This window comes from Phyllostomus discolor, chromosome 2, assembly GCF_004126475.2.
Source record: "Phyllostomus discolor isolate MPI-MPIP mPhyDis1 chromosome 2, mPhyDis1.pri.v3, whole genome shotgun sequence".
NCBI classification, from domain to species: Eukaryota; Metazoa; Chordata; class Mammalia; order Chiroptera; family Phyllostomidae; genus Phyllostomus; species Phyllostomus discolor.
In genome coordinates this window covers 9,230,189-9,252,908 of record NC_040904.2, presented here as the reverse complement: position 1 = coordinate 9,252,908, position 22,720 = coordinate 9,230,189, and the positions used below count along the sequence as shown (strand labels likewise).

Below are 22,720 nucleotides of genomic sequence, written 5' to 3'. Positions count from 1 at the left end.
TTCCAGCGCCGGCGTGTTCGGGACCGCGCAGGGGCCCGGCCACCGTGCCGAAGTAGCCTCTGTGTCCTCTGCCATCCATAAAAGCCATCTCCGAACATTGAAGAACCAACGCTCGGGCGTCCGAGGCTCCCAGGTGTCCGTGCTGTGTTTGCGTCGGGATCCGGATTCAGTCCATGTGGGTCTTTCGCCGTGCGTGTCCCCTGTAAACTGCAGGCCCCGCCCCCGCCCCACAGGGGCTCCACTCCGCTCAGAAAGCCTAGGGGGTGGAAGTGCGGGGCGCGCGCCTTCGTCAGGAGCCCGTGAGGGCAGTCCTCTTGCTGCCCTTGACGCTCAGTGTGCGCCCTTGCACTAATCACTGCAAAATGGGGACATTCTCATTCATGCAGGTACCAGCTGGAACTTTAACGTTAAAAAAAAAACAACACACCGGCCCTGGCTGGCGTAGCTCAGTGGATTGAGCACGGGCTGGGAACCAGTGTCCCAGGTTCGATTCCCAGCCAGGGTACATTCCTGGGTTGCAGGCCATAACCCCCAGCAACCGCACATTGATGTTTCTCTCTCTCCCTCTCTCTCTTTCTCTCTCTCTCCCTTCCCTCCCTAAAAATAAATTTAAAAATCTTAAAAAAAAAAACACACCCTAGTTAGCCAGGAGTCAGTTCACATACAAACACCTGGATAGATGCTTTAGCCTTTCCCTTAACAAGTTTCAAACTAACACGAGTTTTTTAAAAAGTTTCAATGGCCACAGCTGGGGGCCGTGGGCCAACTGGCTGGGACTGCAGACAACCCAGGGCTGCTGCAGCCGGACCCCACCCCGAGCCTCACCTTGCATCCCCATCAAACCAGAGGCTGCTCAGCTGCGCTCACCCTGCACGTGTGAAGCTTACTGAGCAAGCTCAGGGGAGGAGGAGGAGGAAGAACTGCCTCTTGAGCCAGCCAATGTCCTAGGTGGGGATGAGTAGGAACCGACACCCAGTGGCACGGCCGAGCTGCGCCAGCAGGAGCATACCCACTGTGGGTGGACTGGGGGTTCCAGAGCCCAAGAGCAGACAGGCCTGTGGTGGAGGGCTTTCCTGCTGGGTGGTGGTGGCGGCAGCAGCGGCAGATACTGGTGCACCAGGTGTCACACATAGTACCCCCCACCTGGCCTGAGGGCTCACATCAGCCGAGGGAGGTGCGCATGTGTCCACCTTGAGGAGCACGGGAGAGCCAGGCTGTCCAGTGACTCGGCCGCACTCTCACAAGCAGTGGGGTGGGTCCCACGGTCACCATCCCCGCACACGCCCCAGAGAGTGCCACTGTTGCTACCTGGCTGTGGCAAAGCTGGTCCAGGCCACTCTCAGCGACCCCTCCCAAGGGCCACCACAGGGCAGAGCCGGCACAGCAGGTCTGAGGGAGCTCCCCAGGAGGCCCGTCTGGGCTTCTCCGGGGTCAGAGTCAAGCAGACGCCCCCTGCCCCGCCCCGATGGAGAGAAGACGGAGCAGGGGGTCCTAGGCTGGGCAGCAGGGCAGTTCCACTCAGGACACACTACAAACACCGCAGTCCAGAGTTTAGACTTCATCCATAGTTATAGTTTAGGAAACCCCATCTTTTTTTTATCCCTAAATTTGTCATCAAAACTTTATTATGAAAAAATATAAATAACCTGCATACAAAGTTCACGAGTCTATAAATACGAACCCACTGGCCTCTCTAAAAGGCATCTTCATTAGCAAAAGCTCAGCATGTTCGGCCCATGCTGTCGGGCTCTGTGTGCCAAGCTGGTGCTGACCAGGGACCAGGTGGCTGGCGCTCAGATGCGCGGTCCTGTGAAGAGCGAGTCCTGGGCGGCGGCTCCACAGCTCCCGAGACCGCCCTCCACTCTCGGGCCCGGGCCAGGAACCTGGGCCCTGGCGGCCGTGGTTCTCTCCACCAGGGTCAGCACTGACATAAGCTGGCTTGCGAGCCAGCCGGCTCTACACCAACAGTCCCTCCCCGTCATCCCCCTCCCCGAGTCCTCCACCGAGCAGGTGCAGGCTGTCGTCACCGTCGGACCCATCGGCTTCCTCCTCCTCGCTCCCCGGCGGCTCCGACGAGCGTTTCACACCCCGCTGCTGGGACACTGCCAGAGCGTACTGGATGTTATAGCGGTTCCAGTCGCAGCTGTGAAGGTGCACGGGTCACGTTAGTGAAAGCAGCGGTGACTTCGATCCCACCGCCAACCCTGGCTCACCGGGCACCCCCCACCCTCTCAGTAACACCGAGAAAACCAGCCATGGGTTGCAGGAAGCCTCCAGCCCCATCGTTTCCTTCTCTCATCCCTGCCCTGGCTGCCCCCCACCCCCACCCTGCGTCTACCCCTTTCAGCCCTGGGGCGGCGGCCTTCGGGGACCCAACTGTGAGACCCGGTCCTTCTGGTCTGGCCTCACTGCCCCTGCGCCTCCTTGGATCCGACCCACTCAACCGCATCAGCCAGTCCCACCCGACACCTGAGGAAGTACTGGCTTCGAGACCACACGGGGACCCCAATTCCCCACATGACGAGAATAAAGACCGTTTCCACATAGGAAACCACCGGTGAGGACAACTGAAAGGGGAACGGATGAGAGAGAAAAGCGAAGCCTGCGAACTCCAAAACAGACTCGCAGTCTGGCAGCACCGATGGAGCCTCCCCCCAAACCGATACACAACAGCCGGCTGTGCCCCCGCACCGGCAACAAGCCAACGCTGAAGTCCAGGAAAGAACGGATGCCTGCACACCCACCTCAAGCGGCCAGGAGTCGATCCCACGGGAGGCAGCTGGCCTCTCGGACGGAGCTCTGCGGGGTCACAGAACTGTCCACGAGAGGAAGGCTCGCGCCGGTGGTGGCCGAGCCCACGCAGCCCCTCCCTGCCTCGGGGTTCCCAGGGCAGCCAGGATGTTTGGGAGGAAAAGCCTCAGGGAGCAAGGGCTTGTTCGAGGCTCAGAAAGACTGGGAACCACAAGACAGGACTTGGGGTCCCTGGGTCCAGGCGCAAGGCAGAGAGAGACGTTCAGGAATGCAGCTGGGATGCCTGGCCCCTGATCCCAACAACAGCACCTCAGGACCCACCTGTCTCCACTCGCCCAATCAACAGTAGGAAGGGGGTGTCTTCACACCCCCCTCCCCCGCCAGAGGCCAACCTGTGAGGCCCCCAAGGCCAGAGGCCAACTCAGCCTCCAGGGGTACGGAGGGGCCTGAAAGTCCCCGGACCACAAAGGAACCACCTGAGGACAGGAGGATGAAGGCTTCTGACCCCACCACGGCATCCCCCTGCACTGCCCCCAGCTCGCCTAACCGCAGCCCGCCTAACCACAGCAGGTGCTCCTGGTTTCACTGAGCGATTTCCTCATCGTCAGCCCCAAGCCTCACCTGAGGCCGGCCGACCTCGAGCACCACTATGAGGGCAGACCCAGCAGGTGAGTTCCCGGGAGTGGGGGAACAAGCGCCTCCAGCCCCAGCAGCCTTCTGTCCCCACATGACGCGGCACAGGGAGCAGACCCCGCTGTGGGCCAGCTGGGGAGGGTACGAGCCCCGCCCTGCCCACCACCAACACCGGCGAAACGTACAGCTTGGAGACGTCATCCAAGTGTCGCTGGATGCTCTTCTGAAGGAACTGGATGGCCGGCAGCAGCTTCCCTGCTCTGGAAAGGAGACTTCCCTCAGTGCTCAGCAGTTACGGAGTGCCACACCGGCCTCGTGTCTCGGGCTGTGTACGTGTGTAAAGGCCCCCCTTCATGCTGTACTCGTGTAAAGGCCTCACATCACACATGTGCACTCGGAGGCTTTGCTTCATGCTGTGCATGCACGCACAGGCCCCAGTTCACGGCAGGTGTGCACGCCGTTTCCCTTTACACCCACAGAGGCCAGCTGCCCAAGTGCCAGCAGGCACAGATGAACGAGCAGGCGAGCACACCATACCTGGACTTCAGCTTCTGTCCGTGGGCCATGAGCAACTTCTGAGTCCATATAAGGTAGAACTCTAGATGGCGAGACACTTCAAAGGACGAAGCCAAAAACTCAAGCACTTTCTCCACGTACAGCTCGGGGAGGGAGGCACTGATCACATCGACTGTAAGAGAAGAAGTCATCTGTGATGACTCTGTGGAGAGCTCCCATCGGGAGGAGGGCCCCTTTCTGCACCCGCCCACCCCACCCACCCCAGCCAGGCCCGGTGGGCGCTCACTCTCAGCCCAGGGCACCGACTCCAGGGCCTCCTGCACCAGCTTCCTCTCATTGAGCCGGAGAGCCATCAGGATGGCCCTGGTGAAGTCCCGCTGGCGCAGCGCCGCCCGGATGCGCCCAGGGGTGACGCTGGTGTCCAGCTCGAAGGGGTCAAAGAGCATCTGGGTGTCCAAGGAGTAAATGAGGAGCCCCTCGGTGGTGGTAGCCGCCCAGCAGCGCCCTGCGGGATGAAGCAATCGCATGGCTCCTGAAGAGTTCCTCTCACTTCTCTTTTATTTGGGGGACCAGGTATTGACCACGCTCCCGAGGGCCCCAACACAGCAGCACAGAGGGAGTGCAGTCTGTCTTCCTCTCACCCCTGCCCCGGCCCCTCTGGAAGGAGCGCCTGGGTCCTGCGGCAAGCCGTCCTCCCGAGCGCTGTGTGCACTCGGCAGCACACACCCACGGGCCCTCCCGCCTTGCTCGCACCGGCAGGCCTGGCAGCCCTTCCGGTCAAGGGCACGAGCTTCCACCCCTGCAGGCCGTGTGGTCTCTGCTGCAGTGTCTCAACGCCACCACAGGGCCGGGACAGAAGGCACAAGTGAACCGGCGTGGCTGGTCTATAAATTTTTACTTACAAAACCAGGTGGTCCCCAGACCCATACTTTGGCTGTGGTCCACACCCCGGGTTCACACGGCAGCGACACGATGCCACCTGCCGCCCCGCACCTTACTGCCCTCGTCACTCAGTCTGTGCTGGAGAGTCCGCTGCCAACGGCTACAGACAGGCCCTCTACAGCCCTGCCGTGCTTTGGTCAGCAGGCCCCAGGCCTGGAGGTGCTGCCCCGCACCCACGGCCGTCAGAGACCGGGTGGGCAGCAAGGCGCCTGGCGGCGGACAAGGCGGCCCCAGGACGGCCCCAACAGCACACGTGAAGGGTGCTCAGAGCAGGCGCCTGCCTTACAGTTTCCAAACCCAGCCTGTCGGAGGTCACAGCTTTCATAGCCATCCTCCGGAGGACAGAGGTGACCATGTCTTAAGCATGGGGGACAGCGCGGCCCAGAGCTCGCCAGACGCTGAGACCACATGGACCCGGGGAGCCAGTCCTGCACAGTGTGGGGTCCCCACGCCCGACCCCACCCCTCCCAGTACCAACAACGCCCTGCCGCGGCTCACCGGTGGGAGAGAAGCGGAGTGAAGTCACCCTGATTTCGGGTTTGAAGTGACGAGAGCTCATGTCACCTGGAAATCAAAGAAGCCACTTGGTTACAGGGCAGTGTACCTCCTGCCATTCGCCTGCCGAGAGAGAGAACCGCCAGAGTCACCTCGCTGGCCGGGGTGGCCGTGGGCCCAGCAGGAGCGGCAGCCCAGCCCCGGGGCGCTGCAGCCCCGTCCGCAGGGACAGCAGGAGAGCCCTGTGCCCCTGCACGCCCCAGATGCTGCCCCACGGGCGCCTCCGACCTGCACGAACGAGCCGTCGGAGCAGACGGTCCCACGGACGCGCGGCCTGACCAGCACATGGCTCAGTTCCGGGAGGCGACCCCTCCCCCGGCCAGGGCTGCGAGGCGGGGTGGGGGTTCCCGTCCCCGCCTGCCCGTTCAGCCGGGCACCTGGTGCAGTGCACACGCCGCACGACCGCACCAGGCGGCTCTGGAGTGGAGGCTCACCCTCCCCAGCAGGTGTCCCGCAAATCCTCTCTGGCGCTTTATTTCCAGATCCCTTGTGTTACGGATAATACGTCCCCATGGAATGAAACTTGACGACTCAGAGGACCAAGAGCAGGGCAGCCTGCCGTGGCCAAGTCCACAGGGGACACGAGGGACCCTGCTCACCTTTCTTCACGCCTGGCAGCGGTATCGCGACTCCGTTCTCCTCCCCGGCGTCTTGATCAATCAGTGCCAGGTTGCCAAACTCTGTCATTTTCCGTCGGTTCAAAAATTCCTAGAAGAGCAAAACCTCAGACGTGTCACCGTCAGAGGTGGGAGACGGGGGGATGTGTCTCCCCACCTTCGCTCACGCATGTGAACACTGAAGTCCTGCCTGGGACACACACAGGACACAGGGACCCTGAGGAGAGGTGGTGATGAGCCAGTTTCGTGGCAGGACCTCTCCCAGAGCCTGGCACTACGCAGCAGGAGCCGGTGCTGCCACCACGGGGGTCAGGGTCTCTCCCTCAACCCTTGATGGGCTCCCCCTCGGGGGGCCTTTGGGAGGAGTGTGAGGCTGCTCCCTCAGACTGCCGGGCCCGTCCTCAGCAATGCCAAGGACACTTCCCTCCAGAAAGGGGCGAGCCGGCCACCTCACGCGATGGCACCACAGCCCGGCACGGGCCCACACCGGGCCCCGAGACGCCTGCAGCGTTGTGCCCCCGAGCCCCCACCGCTCACCCACCTCCATGGCGTCCAGGGACAGGTTGCACGAGATCTCAAACTTCTTCCTGAGAATCTGCTCCTTGACGTGGTAGATGCACACGAACTTGGACATCCCTCCCGCCAGGATGCTCTGGCCGTCCGCAGAGTAGCACAGAGTGGTGAAGGCCCTGCAGCACAGGGGACCCGCACTCAGTCACCACCCCGGGACCTCTGACGCGTGGTCCTCCTGCCCTGTTCCCCAGCAGCCTCCACAGCTCACGGCCGGGACGCCGGAGGGGCGCTGCACCTGCAGCCCACAACGTCCAGTCCTGCTCCTTCTGCAGCAACAGCGCCCCCAGGTGGGGAGTGGGCTTCAGCCTCCTGGGAGGCACGACCTTGGCACCAAAGGGCCACGGGGCTCAAGTTAGGGCGTGTCCTTGTTGAAATCAGAATACAAAGGAGGCCACCCTTTGAACTGGACGTCTTCGAAATCAAAAACCTTTGTGCTCCAAAGGACACCGTCTGGAAAGTGAAGCCAGCCCACAGAACAGGAGAAAATATTTCCAGGTCCTGGTACCCGATAAGGCTCTTGTATCTTGAATACACGCACTCTTACAACTCAGGGAGAAGGGCAGACACTCCAGTTAAAACGGGCGGATGCTCCGGAGACACGTTTCTCCAAAGCTGACAATCAAACGGCCAACCCGCCCGTGAAAAGGTGCTTGGCACTGTCCGTCCTCAGAGAAATGTGAACCACACCCACGAGACCCCACCTCGCACCCACGGGGACGGCTGCAATTCAGAGTGACACACAGTCACGGGGTGGCGAGGGACCGGAACCCCCCTGAACGGCTAGGGGTGAGGGAAATGGTGCCACATCCTTGGAAAACTGTCCACAGTTCCTCAAAAAGGGTCACCCTAAGTCACCACGCAACTCCACACCTAGGGACAGACCCACGAGAACCAAACACAGGCGTAGGCGTCCCCACAAGCCCGTCCCGCAACGCTCAGGGCAGCGCAGCTCACGCAGCCAGAGTTCGAGGACACTGCAGCCTCTGACCCCCACAAAGACCAGCAAGGCTCAGTGTTCGCTCTGCAGGGGTGGAGCTCCAAGGCCACACCTCTGTGAAAGACCTCCCCCCTCCCACCCACCAAGACGCCCCACTCCTCGCCACGGCACTCACTTCCCCTTGGCCGAGTGCTTGGCGGTGATCTTGTCCAGCTCTTTCCGGCCGGTCTTGAGGTCGTGCCTGCCCTCGATGGAGCCGGTCTGCACAGCGTTCTCGGGGTCCCAGAAGGTGATCTGGGAGTTCAGCGTGGCCACCGCCAGCTCTGCACCGTCGGGGCGGTAGGTCACAGCCAGAGCTGGGGAGAGATGCACAGACTCAGGGCCTGAGCAAGGCCCTGGGCTCCAGCCGACGAGTCACACCGGGCTGTCCTCGTCACCAGCTCCCTGAGGGGGCGGTCCGAGCAGGACGGTGAAGGGGGCACGGGAGCTCTCCCAGATGCCCCACCACAGGAGGAAGGCCATGCCCGCTGTGCGTGCAGACAGGGCCCCAACTGCCTCGGGACAGGGGGCTTCAGGCTCGGCCACAAAAAGGGTCACGAAGGGCTGAGCAAGGGCCCACCCGGTGGGAGGGTGCTGGTGGGAACTAACTGGAGGTGGAGGTCAGTGAGGAGGCCCCAGAGAGGTGCAGGGCGCTGGCTGCTGAGAGACTGAACCAGAGCCAGGTGGGCAGCAGAAAGCAGAGACCCCACAGAGCCCCGGAGTCCCGCGGCCGGCAAATGTGTTCTGCACAGGGCCCAGACGGCTAGCATCCAGCCTTTGCCGTGACGGTCAACTCTGCCACCGCAGCAGAGAGCAGTCACAGATGAGACGTCCACACCGCACCGGCTGTGCACGGCGACAGCTCTGTACACACCCACAGGCGGTGCGGGGGGCTCTGTGGGGCCCGCTGCACCTGCTGCCTCCCACCAGCCAGTGCGGGACGTGTCAGGAAGCTACAGCCTGGGCCCCCGCTTGCTGTCCTGGGGGAGGCCCGACCCAAAGGGACACGACTGCGTCACCAACCCCGACAGCGGTGGAGCCCTTGGGAGACCTGGGTTTACACCCAGACAGACAGCCAAGGTGGGCAGGCCCGACGCCAAGCCCGGCCTTCCTGCCCTGGGCCGCAGCTTCCGCCCGCTGAGCCCACAACGCAGCTCACCGTCGGAGGTCAGCGTCAGTGTCTCTGTGGTCTTCCAGCTGTCCACCATGTCCCATAGTCGCACTGTCCTGTCCCAGGAGGCGCTGGCCAGGACCGACCTCGTCGGGTTGAAACACAAACCACTGATGGGCCCCTCGTGGCCGGACAGGACCTGCGGCAGGTCACAGAGGAGGGCTGAGAGCTGAGAACTGAGAGCATCCGCAGGCAGTCCCGACGGATGGCGCCCTCCCTGCGTGTGGCTCGTCTCCTGGCCCCCCGACCCTCCGGAGCGCAGCAGCTCCCAGGACAGGTGGGCCTCACCTCCAGCAGCCTGCCCGTCTGCATGGACCAGATAAAGATCTCGAAGGAGTCCTGGGCCCCAGCAGAAACGATCTCCCCGCTCGAGTCCACCGCCACGCAGGAGAACTGGGTGGGCCTCGGGGACGTGAAGGTGCGGAAATTCCGGTACCTGCCAGGGAGACAGGAGAGCCGGGGCGGCTCCGCTCGCTGGGGTCCCTAGCGCCTTGCTGCTCCCGGGGCCTGAAGGCTGCAGCTTCGCCCCAAGCCCCTGTCCCCACCCCAACGCGGAGGAGCCTGCTCCGAGCCAGAGCCCGAGCAGAAAGGTCACCTGTGAAGGTCAAAGGCCCGCACAGTCCCGTCCATGGAAGAGGTCACAATGACGTAGCCAGTGGCGGTGAAGGTCACACCGGTGACCCCACTCGAGTGCTCCGTGAAAGTGATGAAGCAGAAGCCACTGAGGGTGTTCCACACCTTGACCTGCGGGGGGTGGGGGGAGTGAGGAACAGGTGGGCCCCCGCTGAGGCCTGCTCCCTCTCTCACACACAAACCCCGTGTGGGCCCTGGGGCCCCAGGAGACCACCTGCCTGCCCCTTGCCTCCTCCCACTGCCCCCACATGAGTGAGGGTTGGGGGACTGTGTGTGTGTGTGGGGGGGGTCCTGTGTCACCCCAGGAGATGCAGAGAGCACTCGCCCGCATCAGAGGGTGCTGTGAGCCCCACAGGGCCCTCAGCTGAGCAGCTACATGTGGGAGCCCGAGCCCAAATCAGGGAGACACCTGGGCCCCCCCAACTCAGATCCTGTGAGTTTGTAGGTGCTTTTTCACCAGCCCAGGGCAGGCGACATGAGCCTGCAAGCTGCAGGCTGAACCCCACAGCTGAGGCCCACGGGACAGGGGCAGGACCCCGCAGCTGCTCCCAGGCCACGCTCCCTCACCGCTGACCAGCCCCCTTCCACGGCGAAACAGCCCACCTTGCCGTCGTCGCCGCCGGTCACAATGTACTGCCCGTCGGGGGAGTAGGCCAGGGACACCATGCTGTTGAAGTGGCCCTGCTGCTTGAGCACGTAGGACTCGCTCTGCCACTCCCACACCAGCAGCTGGCCCAGGCCTGAGGGGCACATGAGGGGCGGGGGCGGCGGTGGGGACCCGCTCCTGACACCCTGCCCCTCGGGCAGACGAAGGCATCAACCGCCCGTGAGATTCTGCGTGGGCTATGTGGCCCGGACTCAAGTCGGCATGGTGACCGCCCACCCCTCCCCCCCGCCCCGAGGCAGAGGCCGCCATCACCCTCCTCCTGGGTGCAGGGCCCCAGCACAGACACACTGGCCTCCTGGTCACCAGCGTGCAGGGCGGCCCACAGCGCAGACACCTGCTGTGGCCCACCAGAGCAGCCTCGTTCTGGAAGTTTCACCGACTGCCCCTTCACACGAGCCGCCGCTGACCTCCCCTGCTCACAGCAGGCCCCTGGAAGCTGTCTCCCAGGGCCCGGAGGGTCCCGGGCCGAGGCGGGACCACCAGCAGACATCCCAGAACAGAAGCTGCTTCTTGTTCTACACAGTCGGGCAGACGCACCTGAGCAGCCCAGGGCGATCCAGTCCCCAGAGCTGTTGATGGTGATGGACTCGATCCTCTGATCTGAGATGCTGAGCAGAAAGCAGGACTCAGTGAGCGCAAGAGCCCCCTGTCCCCACCCTCTGGGTGGCCGGTGACCGAGGACAGGGCTCGCCTCTGGCCCACGCGCTTTCTCCCACCCACTCACTAGAGCAAACAATTCCACTCATGTAAAGCTCCGAAAACCCAGAGCGCTGCGCTGCCTTCGCAGCCTTAAAGCTGCGTGACTTTGTGAAACCAGCACCTGAACCTTCTCTGCGTAACAGTGGTGCTGAACAGAAGGTAAAAAACAAAATGACGTGACCTATACACGGGACCAGCACCCAGGAGAGGGGACGACAATACCTGTGGTGGGACGGTAGGGCCCGAGCCCCCCAGCCCTCCGTGGACCTGGCTGGGACAGAGACGAGGGCCCGAGCCCCCCAGCCCTCCGTGGACCTGGCCGGGACAGAGACCAGGGCAGGCGTCCCGGGAAGCCCTGCGGCGGCCGCTCAGGCCTCCTGGCCGCTCTGGGCCTGAGGTGAGGTCAGGGCAGGCACAGCACGGCTCCCACCCGGTCCCTGGGACCTCCGTCAACCACACCCACCACACAGAGCAGAGGCACCCACCTCAGGGAGTGGATGAGGTTGAACTCCGGGAGCTCGTGAAGGTGGAAGATTCCAGAAGCAAAACCAGTGACCAAGAGGTGGATCTTCTTGTGATAGGCTGCAGCTGTCAGATTATTAAAATCTCCTTCTTTATTGAAAAAATACCTACATGGATGGGGGACGGCAGAGTTGTGGAAGGAGGGCCAGAGAGCCAGGCTGGTCGCACAGGCCCGGCCCGGCCCGGCCCAGCCCTGCCCAGCCCTGCCCAGCCCCGGAGGTCCCAGCCCTGCTCCACGCCGTGCACGTGGGCAGCAGCCCCGACTGTGCTGCCTCAACTCCCCTACTTCTGCACCAGTGGCGGCTCTCTACTCCCTGAGCCTCCCTGACCCCGGCTCGGGACCCAGGCAGGCTCCCAGCTGGTGCCCTGGAGCCACGCCTCCCCAGGATGGGCCCGAGGAGAAACGGCCTGTCCCCTGTGCCCTGGGTCCCTGCCCCAGTGGTGCCCCATCCGTGTCACATCCCAGCCTGAGAAGGCCAAGGCCCTCCACCCTCCGCGGACCGGAGACCTAAGACCTACTTGGCCAGCCGAGAGTACTTCACTTTGCCCTTCTGCTCCTCCGAGGCCGGCGCGGCTTTCCCTCGTATGGTGGTCTCCTGCTCCCCCTCTTCCTCCTCCTCCTCCTCCTCCTCCCTCCGCAGCAGGTCTGCCTTCCAGCCCGTGGGGGCCTTTAGCCGCAGGCCCTCAGGGGGCGTGTCGCACTGCCACACACACAGGGCCCCGTCCTGGCTGACGGTGTAGAGCTGCGATCGGAAGCACACGGGTGGGTGCTCGCCACCCAGGCCCCAAGCCCACACCCCCCGCAGGCGGCCGTGACGGGAACCCCGTTTATGCGTTCTGGCGAAGCTGCGCCCACGCACTGACAGACGACTCCCCGTGGGCCGCCAACAGCCACCGATGACCCCAGCTGACCCAGGAGGGCCTCCGTGGAAGGGGCACCTCCACCTACAGGGAAGGGCCCGGGGCCCCACCCATGGCCGTGACGTGGGGCGCCGTGAGGCTAGGGGTTCTGGGGGCAGGGACGTACGTCTAGGCTGTTGGACTCAAAGAAGCAGGCCACGATGGCGTCCTTGTGCCCCCCCAGGGCGTAGTAGATAAGGTTGTCCCAGCGCTCGGCCCCAAACACCCACGTGGACATGTCTTTGCTCCCGACCGCAAAGCACCTGGACAGAGGGAACACAGTCGTCCTCGGGGCCGCCAGCCGGGCACCGCCCGAGCACGGGGGGCCACCCAGGGTGGTGGGTGGGGACAGGCCAGGGGCGCCGGCTATATCCCTGTGGGCATCTGCCGGGACTGGGAGCTCAGGGCGCAGGTACCACTGTCCTTCCTCGAGAAGCAGTCCCCCACAGGGGCCTCTGGGGGAGCCCCAAGGACTGATGGCACAGCCTATTCAGGGTTGTGTGGGGAACCTGCTCCTCAAGCCTCCCTGACCCCCCGCCCAAGGCCCCTGCAGCAAACTGCTACGGTGACAAGAGCCAGACCCAGGCACCTCATGAGAGAAGGGTTAGTCTCGGGCACCCGCCCTTGCCCCATCCCCCAGAGACGGGAGACCATCGTCTCCCGCCGACACAGCGCCTGGGGGCCATGTCTCCCCATCGTGGCCCAGGACCTATGACACCCGCTGGTCTGACGTACAGAGATTAGCCACTGCCAGCCCCGCCTCTCCCTGCCTGCAGAGCAAAGGGCAGCAGAGAAACAGCCAGCGACACTCGGGTGCCTTTGGGGACGGCTGGGGATGGCGGCTGTGACAGGACGAGCCCGAGCCACCCGCGGCGCCCGTGCGGGGAGATGCCCGCCAACTGGCCCACTGACCGTGGCTCTTGAGACATTCGATGGCATGAGCTCGGCCACACGTACTGGGTTATACTTTCCTCGTCAGGGTCCCCGTCCTGCTCTCTGGTTTCAGTGACCGACACCAGGCTGTGTGGCCCTCCCTCAGCCAGGAGCCCTCCCGGCACCCAGCCCCACACATGGCTCAGGAGAGGCCATTTCAAATGAAACGTCAGGAGGTGACAGTGGACACCCGGTGTGCCCTCTCTAACAAGGGGTCCCCCCACCAGGCTCCCCAGCCACCCCTGCCAAGCCGCACTTGGAGTCATCCGTCCAGTCGATGTGCGTGGTCTCGTCGTATGGCCCGAAGTAGGTCTTGTCCAGGACGAAGGCGTTGAACTCCCGCTTCCTCCCAGGCGCGTGGTACATCTGGGCAATGTTGCCTTTCGTGACGACGAACTTCCTGCGGCAGAAGCAGCAGCTGTCCTAGCGGGAGTCCTGAGGCCAGCGCAGGCCTCGGAGGGGACAGCTCCCCTGCTCTGAGGTCAGTCTCTCCCAAGAGGCAGACCCGGGGCACCTGCCTCTCTCCGGCCCCCGAAGGACGGGTGGGCAGAGTTGGGGAACAGGCAGACACGTCTGTGGGCCATGCCCGCGCCCCCACCCTGGACAGCATTCCCTCCGGCACTCCGTCCGGCCGCCCACTCCCAAAGCCAGGACAAGCTCCGACAGCCCCGGGGGGAGCCAAAACGAAGACACCAGCCCCGCATGTGTGCCGGGCACCAAAGAGTGGCCACCGCCTTGCTGCCGCTCCAAGGGGTTTCTGAATGTGAACCTGCGGCGGGGGGCCCAGCTGAAACCTGAAGCCCCCTCCCCCCCTCCGTAGCACATCCCAGTCGGCCCAGGAACAAACCCGCCCCCTCTGGGGCCTTGGACCTGCCCCCACACAACATCCTCCTCACAGCGGCCTCAGAGCCAGTGGGTGGCTCCTTCCCCACCTCACTATCTGGAGGCCGTAGGACCCTCTGAGGGCCACGCCTGCCCTGGAGACAGCAGCGTGTCCTCCCGCCCTGGAGCAGGGGGAGGAGAAGGGCCACGCACGGGCAGCCCTGCACGGGAGCACAGCTCCCACAATGACGTCCTGCGTGGGAAGAGCCCCCCCAGGTCAGCACCAGCCGGCTCCAGCCCTCAGTAACGCCCGGTCCTGGGCGGAAGGGTGGGGGCGGGCCCTCACCTGCCATCGGGGGAGAAGGAGACGCTGTGCACAGAGCCCTTGAAGTGGAAGTGGTGCAGCACGGACCTGCCGACCAGGCTGACCAGCAGCGCGTTGCCCCCTGGAGAGAGAGAGAGCGGCCACTGTGTCCACCCGACATGCGGCTGAAACTCGGGGAGTTCCGTGTGTTTCCACGGCTGGCAGGCACCAGGGCTCCGGAAGCACGCCCTCCACACAGGAGGCCCCGCCCCGCCTTGTTGCCAAGGGCACATGTCCAGGGAGGATGCCTAGGCACACCCACACTGTGCACATACCCCCTCACCAGGGCCCAGATGTGAAAGCAGCCGGGGGGGTGGGGGGGGGTGGACTACGTGGGCCCATACCCCCAGCAGGCCCCGGACTCAGCTGTGGGTCACCCTGATGCCCACATCCGCCCCCCAACTGGTGCCGTTGGTCACCTCCCTGCACCACCACCTCTTGCCTCTTGTGGTCACTGGTGGTTATTACCTTCATCAACGATGATGGCGAGACGGCCGTCTGGGGAGAGCCCCACACACTTGACATTGTACCGAGTGGCCAGGGGCAGCGTGTTGGACTTGTTGCTGAGAGGGAAAGAGCAGAGCTGTGCAGGTGGTCGCATGTCATCGGAAGGAGAGGCCGGGACCACCAGACCGCCCGCCCCCACAACGTGCCCCTCCCGGCTCCTGGGCCAGAGCCCACTGCCAGTCCTCGCTCCCTGCTGAAGGGACTAGCAGGACTCCCTGCTGAAGGGAGAGGAAGTAGACAAGCCCCTTGAGAAAACCTGGCACGGCATATTAAAAACCTTAAAAATGGGCTTTGGATACATCAATTTTACTTCTAGGACGGCACCCCAAGTTTTTACATCTGTATAAAGTCAGAAAACAGGAAACAAGCTAACGGTCCCACAGGAGGGATTAACCACAAGGGCAGGGCATCATTAAAGCTGTTTTACAGAAAATGCACAAAAACGGGAAAAACAAGTAATGGTAACCACTGGGTTAGATGCCGATTTTGTCTTTTATTTTATTTTCCAATTTTTCTCCAGTGAGGATGTGATAATCACCCTAGAGAACCCCTGTCACGTGTCGCTTACACGGAACAGTGGCAGTAATGACCACGCCAGCAGCCGGCCCTGGGCTCGCCCCGCACAGGCGCTGCTCTCGGGCACTACCGCAAAGGGTCCTCAGAGAACGCTCGCACTGCTGTCCCATTTTACAGACTGGGAAACAGGCCTGCAGAGCAAGAAACCGGGTAGCCTCCGCGCCAGGAGGCTCTCGCTCAGACCACACAGGCCTGGGAAGAGGTGACAGCCCACGCAGGAGTCCGTCCCTTAAGAAAGGAACACAGCAGCCACCCGCCCTGGTGCGGGGACAGAGCGCACACACCCGAGCAAGCAGAACCGAAGTGCAGCGAGCGCCGTGCTGCCTGGGCAGGAGCCCAGGGGGGCTTCCACGCTGCCTTCCCACACGATTTGGCTGAGTGGCACACAGTCGTACCTCGAAGGTAACAATGACCTAGATGCCCAGGGTTTAGCTGAGGAACTAGAGCGAAGAAACTGGATTCCTACGGCCAGTTCCATGACTGGCCCAGCGATTCTGTGGAATCCTGTGGCCCCATCTCGGGCGGCCTTAATAACTAACAGGGGTACTAGGAAGAAAACTGGAGAAAAACACCATCGATTTTTACAAGCAAACCATAATGACTGCTTCCGTCAATACCAGTTTAGCGTACTTACTTTTTAAGGTCAAATACAGTGACTCTATTCCCCACAGGACTAATCACTGAATTTCCGTCACATGTAAAATTTAAGTTTCCACGCCGATAGACTGTCCCCAGCAAATTTGAAAACTGGAAAGAAAACAAACCTCTCTCAATACAAAGAAAATGCAAAGAGTCTCAACCCCGGAAAAAGGGGTGAGTGATGCGTCTGGTCAAGGACATGGCGCAGGGCCTCTGCAGGGTCCCCGGTCATTCCTGGGGTCCCTCCAGTCATCCCCGGGGACACTTGCTGTGGCTTATGAGGCCCAGCCCTGAGCAAGAGGAAGGAGGGAGAAGTGAGCCCAGTCGATCCCCAGGAGCCCCGAGCTCCCTCCAAGGTGGCCGGCGGGTACTGTGAGCACCGGGGAAGCCCCCAGACAGAAGATGTTTGCCAGGTGGAGGGGAGAACAGCAGCAATCAAACGGGGCCCCAAGTGCACCTTGGGTTCAAGGCTTCCTGAATAGAGGAGCCTTGTGCCAGCCAAACCCCAGCAGTGGGAGGGGCAGGGGCATTTCAGAGGGTGGTCAGGGAGGAACCCTTGGAGGGGCCACCTGGGGGGAACGTGAAGGCGGAGCCAGCCAGGCCAGCGTTGGGAGCTGCAGGCCAGCAGAAACCCCGAGGACCTCAGGGAGGCGGGGGTTGGGGTGAGAGCAGAACCTGGTCATCTGAGGAGGTTTTAAACAGACGCATGCATAATCCAATTCCCACTTTTTGAAGGCCACTCCGGTGACCATGGAAGCAAGAAGGGAAGCAGAGAAGCCATTTAGGCTTCTGTGCTATTCCACGTGGAAGGTGAAGGTGTCCCGACCACAGAGGTGACCCCAGGAACGGAGACAGCAGACGAGGTGCGGGCCCTGCCAGCAGGAGCTGGATATGGGGGGAACAAGGGTAGTGACAAAGCCCCTCCAGGTCTGGGTCACAAGGGAGTGTTAAGTATGACAAGGGTCTCAAAGTCTGGGCGGTTCTTACTAAAATGTAGCAAAAGTATTTTGCAAATGAGCTTTACTGGAACCACAACAGGATAAGTTTAGCCAATTGCAAAGAACATTATCAACAAATAATTAACCAGTGTATATAAGCAACAGCTTTGGAAATCACCCCTGCCTCCTCTCCTTGCCACAAGTAAGAACAAAACGTTTCCTTCCAACAAGACTTGTGTTCCTTTGGCGAAGGCACTCCAAGCCACGAACCCACTGTGCTGGGTCACAGGAGCACTCTCTCGGGGGGACACGGGGAGCAGCGCAGGTGGGGGATGCAGCCGCCGGGGGCCTGCACGGAGCAGAGACCGACCGGGGGAATGACCCGCCCTTTGCGAGAAAGAACAGCCGAGGAGGAATGGGACCAGCAGCAGGTCAGCCGCTGAGGCACTGATCCTGAGCCACGGAGCAAGATGAGGACAAAGTGACGTCGGGTGGGCTCGGCGATTCGTCTCCGCCCATCTGCGCCACCACCCTTCCCCGTCACCGCGGCCTCGGGTAACCGGGATGTCAGCTCCGGGCTTGCCTACCCGCTGCCCGCCGCTGCCTAGGGTCCTGCCTGCCTTCCCTCCGGATACAGGACGCTGCTGCCGCTAGCAGCCCTCGCGGCCCGACTACGTCACTTTACCTGGTGAGGACAGTGCTGCCGCACGCCGAGCCCACCCAGGCATGGTTAGTTGGCCCCCAAAGACCAGGTCTCTAGCACCTACACCCCTGCCTCCACGCCCCCCCGTCCCACCCGGACCCGGCCGCCGAGAGACACCGTGTGCCAACTCGTGTTCACACTCACCCGGTAGGCGAACTTCATTGCGGGCCCTGCACGTGTGCGGCCACACACCCTCCGTGCCCCGCTCACCTACCGACCGGCAGCGGGAACTTCCGGGCCGGCCGCAACCGTACGCCACAGCGCCCCCACCGGCCCGGAGGTGAGGCGCCGCCGGAATCGGAGACCCAGCCCCCGCCCCGAGCACGCCACGCCCCACCCCAAGGCGGAGCCTGGGCCTCCGGCTCCGCCCCACCCAGAAAGAGTTCCAGGCCCCGCCCACTCCCTGCCCGGAGGCAGAGCCTGAGCCCGCCGGCCAATCCGGAGCCGCGCGCCTGAGCAGGACCTGGCTCGACCTAGAACGGTTTACGAACTAGGGACCGTGAGGGGATCAAACCCCCGCGCTTCTTTAGTATCTTCGGATTATGAAAGGAGAGTTACAGCACAATGGGACTCAGAATAAGTTGGAAACCACACTCTTCCGAAGAAATTGTTTTATCGATGCTACCAAACAACACAGAAGCAATTTATTACCTTGTCAAACGTTAGGTTGTCAAATGTCTACCAAAAAAAAAAAAAAAAAAAAACCCACAAACCTCTGAAGCAAATGTCTTATCTTAGTTCTTGTGAGTTAGAAGGTAATAAGTTATGAAGCCCCTAATGCTCCCCCAAAATGAATAATCAACGCTTAGAGTCAGAAACAACGATCAGGGAGGGAAAACAAGAAAATTCTTGCCCAGGCGGGAGTGGCTCATGGATTGAGTGCCAGCCTGGGAACCAGAGGTTCCCCAGTTCAATTCCCAGTCAGGGCACATGCCTGAGTTGTGGACCCGGTGAGAAACAACCACACCTTGATGTTTCTCTCCTTTCTCTCTCCCTCCCCTCTTTCTAAAACTAAATAAATTGAAAAAAAAAATTTAACTCAGTAAAAGAACAAAGTTCCAATCAGCGAAGTTTCTTCTTAAAATGTGTATTTTTAGAATTATAATGCTTACATTTTAAACAGTCTTAATACAATGGTTTTAGTCTAACAATATATTACAGAGTAATGTGAAAAATGACTTTCATAGTAAACCATGAAAATGGAATTAATACCTGCAGTGTCAAAGTCACCAACTTGTCACCTTTTCCAGTCACAGAATCCCAGCAAATTCTACTAACAATGCTTTCTGGTCTTACAGCCTAGTGTATAAGATGAATAAATTTAGAGTAAGGGGTATTTTCATGAAAAATCAAATTTTAAAGTCATGTAGGATTGAAAGGTCACAGTTGACAGTGAAACATTTATATCAGCCTAGTTTGTTCTTTTATAAAAAGTACTTAACTTTTCATTTTATATACACACCTGGAGTGTTTAATTTTGTAACAACCTTAAACACTAAAGAAAAAAGGAATATAAGCCTGTGTGTATTTTCTCTACTGGCTCTTTATGGGATATCTATCCTCGTCAACTTACTAATTTAGGAATCCAGCCCACTACAGCCTGTGCTGACAATGAAACTGTAGGTAGAAGTCATTTTCAGATTAAGTACAACAATTTTCACATTAGAATTAGCGGAGTTATAATTTTTCCAATCATAGGAGACCCCATGAAATTCACCAAAATTATAACTTTCTTTTCCTTTGGCTAATATTTACATTTCCACACATTTGCAAAGTAGCTGCATATTCTGGTTTTTTTTTAGATGTACATTCTATATCTGGCTTTGTAATTATTTGACAGCTGCTACATCTTTATCAACAAAACCAGCTTGTCTCAAACCCATAAGACTTATTTTAAACACAACAAAAATCCAATCATAGCCTTTTAGTTAAAAAGAAAATGGTGTTTTAGGTGACATCCTTCTTTTGTGTAAAAAACAAAAAAAAATTTAAGAGGCAGTCATGTAATTCATATTGCAAAAGATCTTTTGGGTAGTTAGAGTAAAAAAACAAACCTGTGATAAGTTTGATTTCATTAAATTTCCAGACAGTAAGAAATCATAAAAATTTTGGATTTCCCATTCATTTTTTCCCCTTTAAATCTATACTGTTTGACAATTTCATCCTGGGATTAGAGCCCAGACACAAAAGTCAAACAGAAATAAGGACACCATTGACCCGCACTGTCCCTTCCAGAGGAAGAAAAGCTCCATGACGCAGGGAGGTGGGCTCAGTCCCTTTAGCGCTGAGGCTGACCACAAGGATCAGAGCTTTTCCGACTGAATCGCATCTCAAGCATCTTCATTCACAGGGCTTGGTAGATATGAAGGGCAATCGTCAATGTTTACAACAAAACAAGCTTATTTTAGAAACCCTAAACCATCATTAGATGCTGAAGTTCTAATTTGCCTAACTAGTTGACCAAGTTTATTAGTTTTAAGCTGCTCATAAGGAAGATCAATTTCTGGGAAGTTTAATGAAACACACCAATATTTCTCTTCTTCACACACTTCTCCGATTTCTGTAAATGAAAAAGACATGAGGGGGAAATCGTACCACCTTTATTTGGGTCGACAGACAACCTACAGAAAAACGATGGCAACTGCTCCGCCGTGTGTGAGTGCGCGCGCGCCGACCTGGCCCCGCGCCCCCACCCCACCGCCTCCCTCCAGCCCTGGCTGGCAGCAGCTGCGGGAGGCTCCTTCTGTAAGGCTCACACATCTGAGGTTATTCACATGAGGCCCCATGCTTTCTTGCACCAATCTGGTCAAGTTCAACCCCGACCTCACTTTCTCAAGTGAATTAAGAGTTCTCTTTTTCATATGTACAAAAATACATCGCTTTGGAAAGCTGGAAAAGGTTTAATACATACAACACTTATTTACAAGCTGTGACTTTCACACCAATAAAAACAAACACATATTTATTCTGTCCTTGATTTTTGGTGCAACTTATACATAAACATTACATCAGTTACTTTGTACTTTTAAAAATAATAAATCAACCATATGTACAATTACATTTACAACCAAAAGCAAATTAATCTGTCGGTATGGGATGACTGCAGTTTAGCGGACCAGCAGAGAATACTCCGGGACTTCCGCCCCTCCTACGACCCGACTAGAACTACACCGAGAGGACCCCTCCAATCGTCACTCAGATGGAAACTCTTAATTTCTAAGATTTAAGGTGCAAAAGAAAAATATTGATTATACAGTTACAATGACATGTAAAGACTCTAAGCTTAAAGGTGAGAGAAAACACAACATATTTACCCTCACATATATAATTAAAATAAATATATATTTAATTTCAAGTGCATATGGTATTCAATCAACATTATGAGGGAAAAAGGGTCCCAGAAACATCTTTTCCTAAGCTGCTCCAATACCGAGCTCTTTGTTCCGTAGGCCCTGCTCTGGTCTCCTTGAAGTACCTTCACAATGGCTCCAGCTGATGGGTGCCCAGGGCGGCCCCGCTCCACATCCCAAGGCACAGAAGGGGTTGTTCCCTCCCCACCCCGCCCCTGAGCCCCACCTACCTGCCCTGAAAGGGGGTTTTTCTAGAAAAGCACAATGAGATGAGCTGAGGTAAAGGACTGCGTTACCCCTTAGGAGACTGACAAACCCACCTGGTCTGGACATCGGACAGCCGTGTGACCAGAAAGGCACACACGTGTCACTACCAAGACCGCAAGGCTGCTGAGCGTCTCCCCGGAAGACACGCGGACCTCACAAAGAACCAGCAAACTGCGGGCTGCCCAGGTGGAAGACCCCTCTGAAGAGCTCACATGAGCGGGGAGTGGGGGGTAAGGGGGTGGGCTCCCGGCCGGCACTGGGGGACGCCCGCGCAGGGACAAGGGGATGAGAAAGCAGTGAGTAACCTGACACCACGGACAGCACAAAGGGAGTTTTGGACTCTGCCGGCCAGCTGCACGTGGGGCCTGTCTCTCCGGTGCTCCGGTGGCCGGGCAGAGTCCCGGGCGTGGTTACAGCGAGAATGTTACAATGGAGAACGACCGAGTCAGGATTCCTTCGAGTGCACTCATGCCAGGGCCGGGGCACGTTCACCGAGGCGTGGTCATGTGACACTGACTTCCAGAACATGGTCGTCTTTGCTGGGGATGACCAGGATCTGCATGCCTGCGCTGGAGTTGAAGACCTGGCCGGGCGGCAGCGCCTGCAGCCGGGGCATAGGCAAGCCTTTGTGCTCGCTGCTGGCGGCCGAGTGCACGCTGCCCCTGCTCTTGATGCTGCTGCTGTCCAGCTGGTCATCCACATGCTTGTCCACCGACAGGCTGTCGTTTTCTATCCAGCTATCTGCAAAACACACAGGAGGTGAGATACAGGCCGCAAAGCCACAGACCCTTGACTCACCCTGGGGAGCAGCAGCAAGCCACCCAAGCTACCCTCAGCACAGCAGCAGGTAGATGAGGCAACCCCTCCCGGGGAACCTAGCCCATGGGCCCTCGAGGGACGGAGCTGCAGAGCAGATGCCCACGGCTTGCAGCCCTGCCTTGGGAACGTGCCGTGACCAGCAGGCCTGCTCCCCGCACCGCGCAGTCCTTACCAGCATCCAGCTGCGAGGAGTGTGCAGAGTGGTGCGGAAGGTACTTAAACAGCCTGATGTCGGGAAGGGGCAGGTAACCCGCGAACAGGGGCATCACCTCCATGTGGACTCTGTGTGTGGCCTGAGGGACCACAGGCATGGAGATGACTCCGGAACTTTTCCCACACACCGCCCAGTTGCTACTGTTGTCAACCACTGAAACCAGGAGGGAGACGCTCTGTTACCCCAGGAAAGGGCACGCACATTCAGACCAAAACAAGACATCAAGAGTCTCACACTCGGTACAAAACCCCAAACTGGGGCACAGGCCTCTGTCTCCACATCTTGTGACCACACGTTCCAGTAAGGCACAGATGGTGGAGCGGCCAGGACACACGACGATGCCCAGGGAAATCACTCTGCTCATCAATAAATGGTCAAGGATTCAATTCTGGCTGAAGTCCCCTGGCAACCTATGTGTGTGATTCTTCCCGCG

General features: G+C 59.4%; 2 protein-coding genes across 4 annotated transcripts in view; both read right to left on the bottom strand.

Annotated features, from left to right (window-relative positions):
• Nucleotides 1-1,525: 1,525 nt before the first annotated feature.
• Nucleotides 1,526-17,971, bottom strand: PWP2 (PWP2 small subunit processome component). Its single transcript, XM_028504438.2, has 21 exons — nt 17,782-17,971; nt 15,992-16,104; nt 14,743-14,837; nt 14,257-14,356; nt 13,345-13,488; nt 12,283-12,418; nt 11,775-11,998; nt 11,219-11,362; nt 10,572-10,642; nt 9,971-10,107; nt 9,330-9,478; nt 9,023-9,170; nt 8,723-8,873; nt 7,700-7,880; nt 6,556-6,703; nt 5,997-6,105; nt 5,341-5,406; nt 4,187-4,405; nt 3,922-4,072; nt 3,570-3,644; nt 1,526-2,143 (listed from the first exon to the last, which is right to left on the bottom strand). The coding sequence occupies exons 1-21, from the start codon at nt 17,797-17,799 to the stop codon at nt 1,957-1,959; spliced, it is 2,766 nt and encodes a 921-aa protein (XP_028360239.1). The 5' UTR covers nt 17,800-17,971; the 3' UTR covers nt 1,526-1,956.
• Nucleotides 17,972-20,350: 2,379 nt separating this feature from the next.
• TRAPPC10 (trafficking protein particle complex 10) overlaps nt 20,351-22,720 on the bottom strand; it is an 85,110-nt gene continuing 82,740 nt past the window's right edge. For all 3 annotated transcript variants that reach the window (XM_028505001.2, XM_036017486.1, XM_036017487.1), the window contains 2 exons: nt 22,246-22,440; nt 20,351-21,995 (listed from right to left, as the gene is read on the bottom strand). In XM_028505001.2, the coding sequence (XP_028360802.1) occupies nt 21,757-21,995; nt 22,246-22,440 (434 nt within the window). In that variant the 3' untranslated portion in view covers nt 20,351-21,756. The remainder of the gene's footprint in view (nt 21,996-22,245; nt 22,441-22,720) is intronic.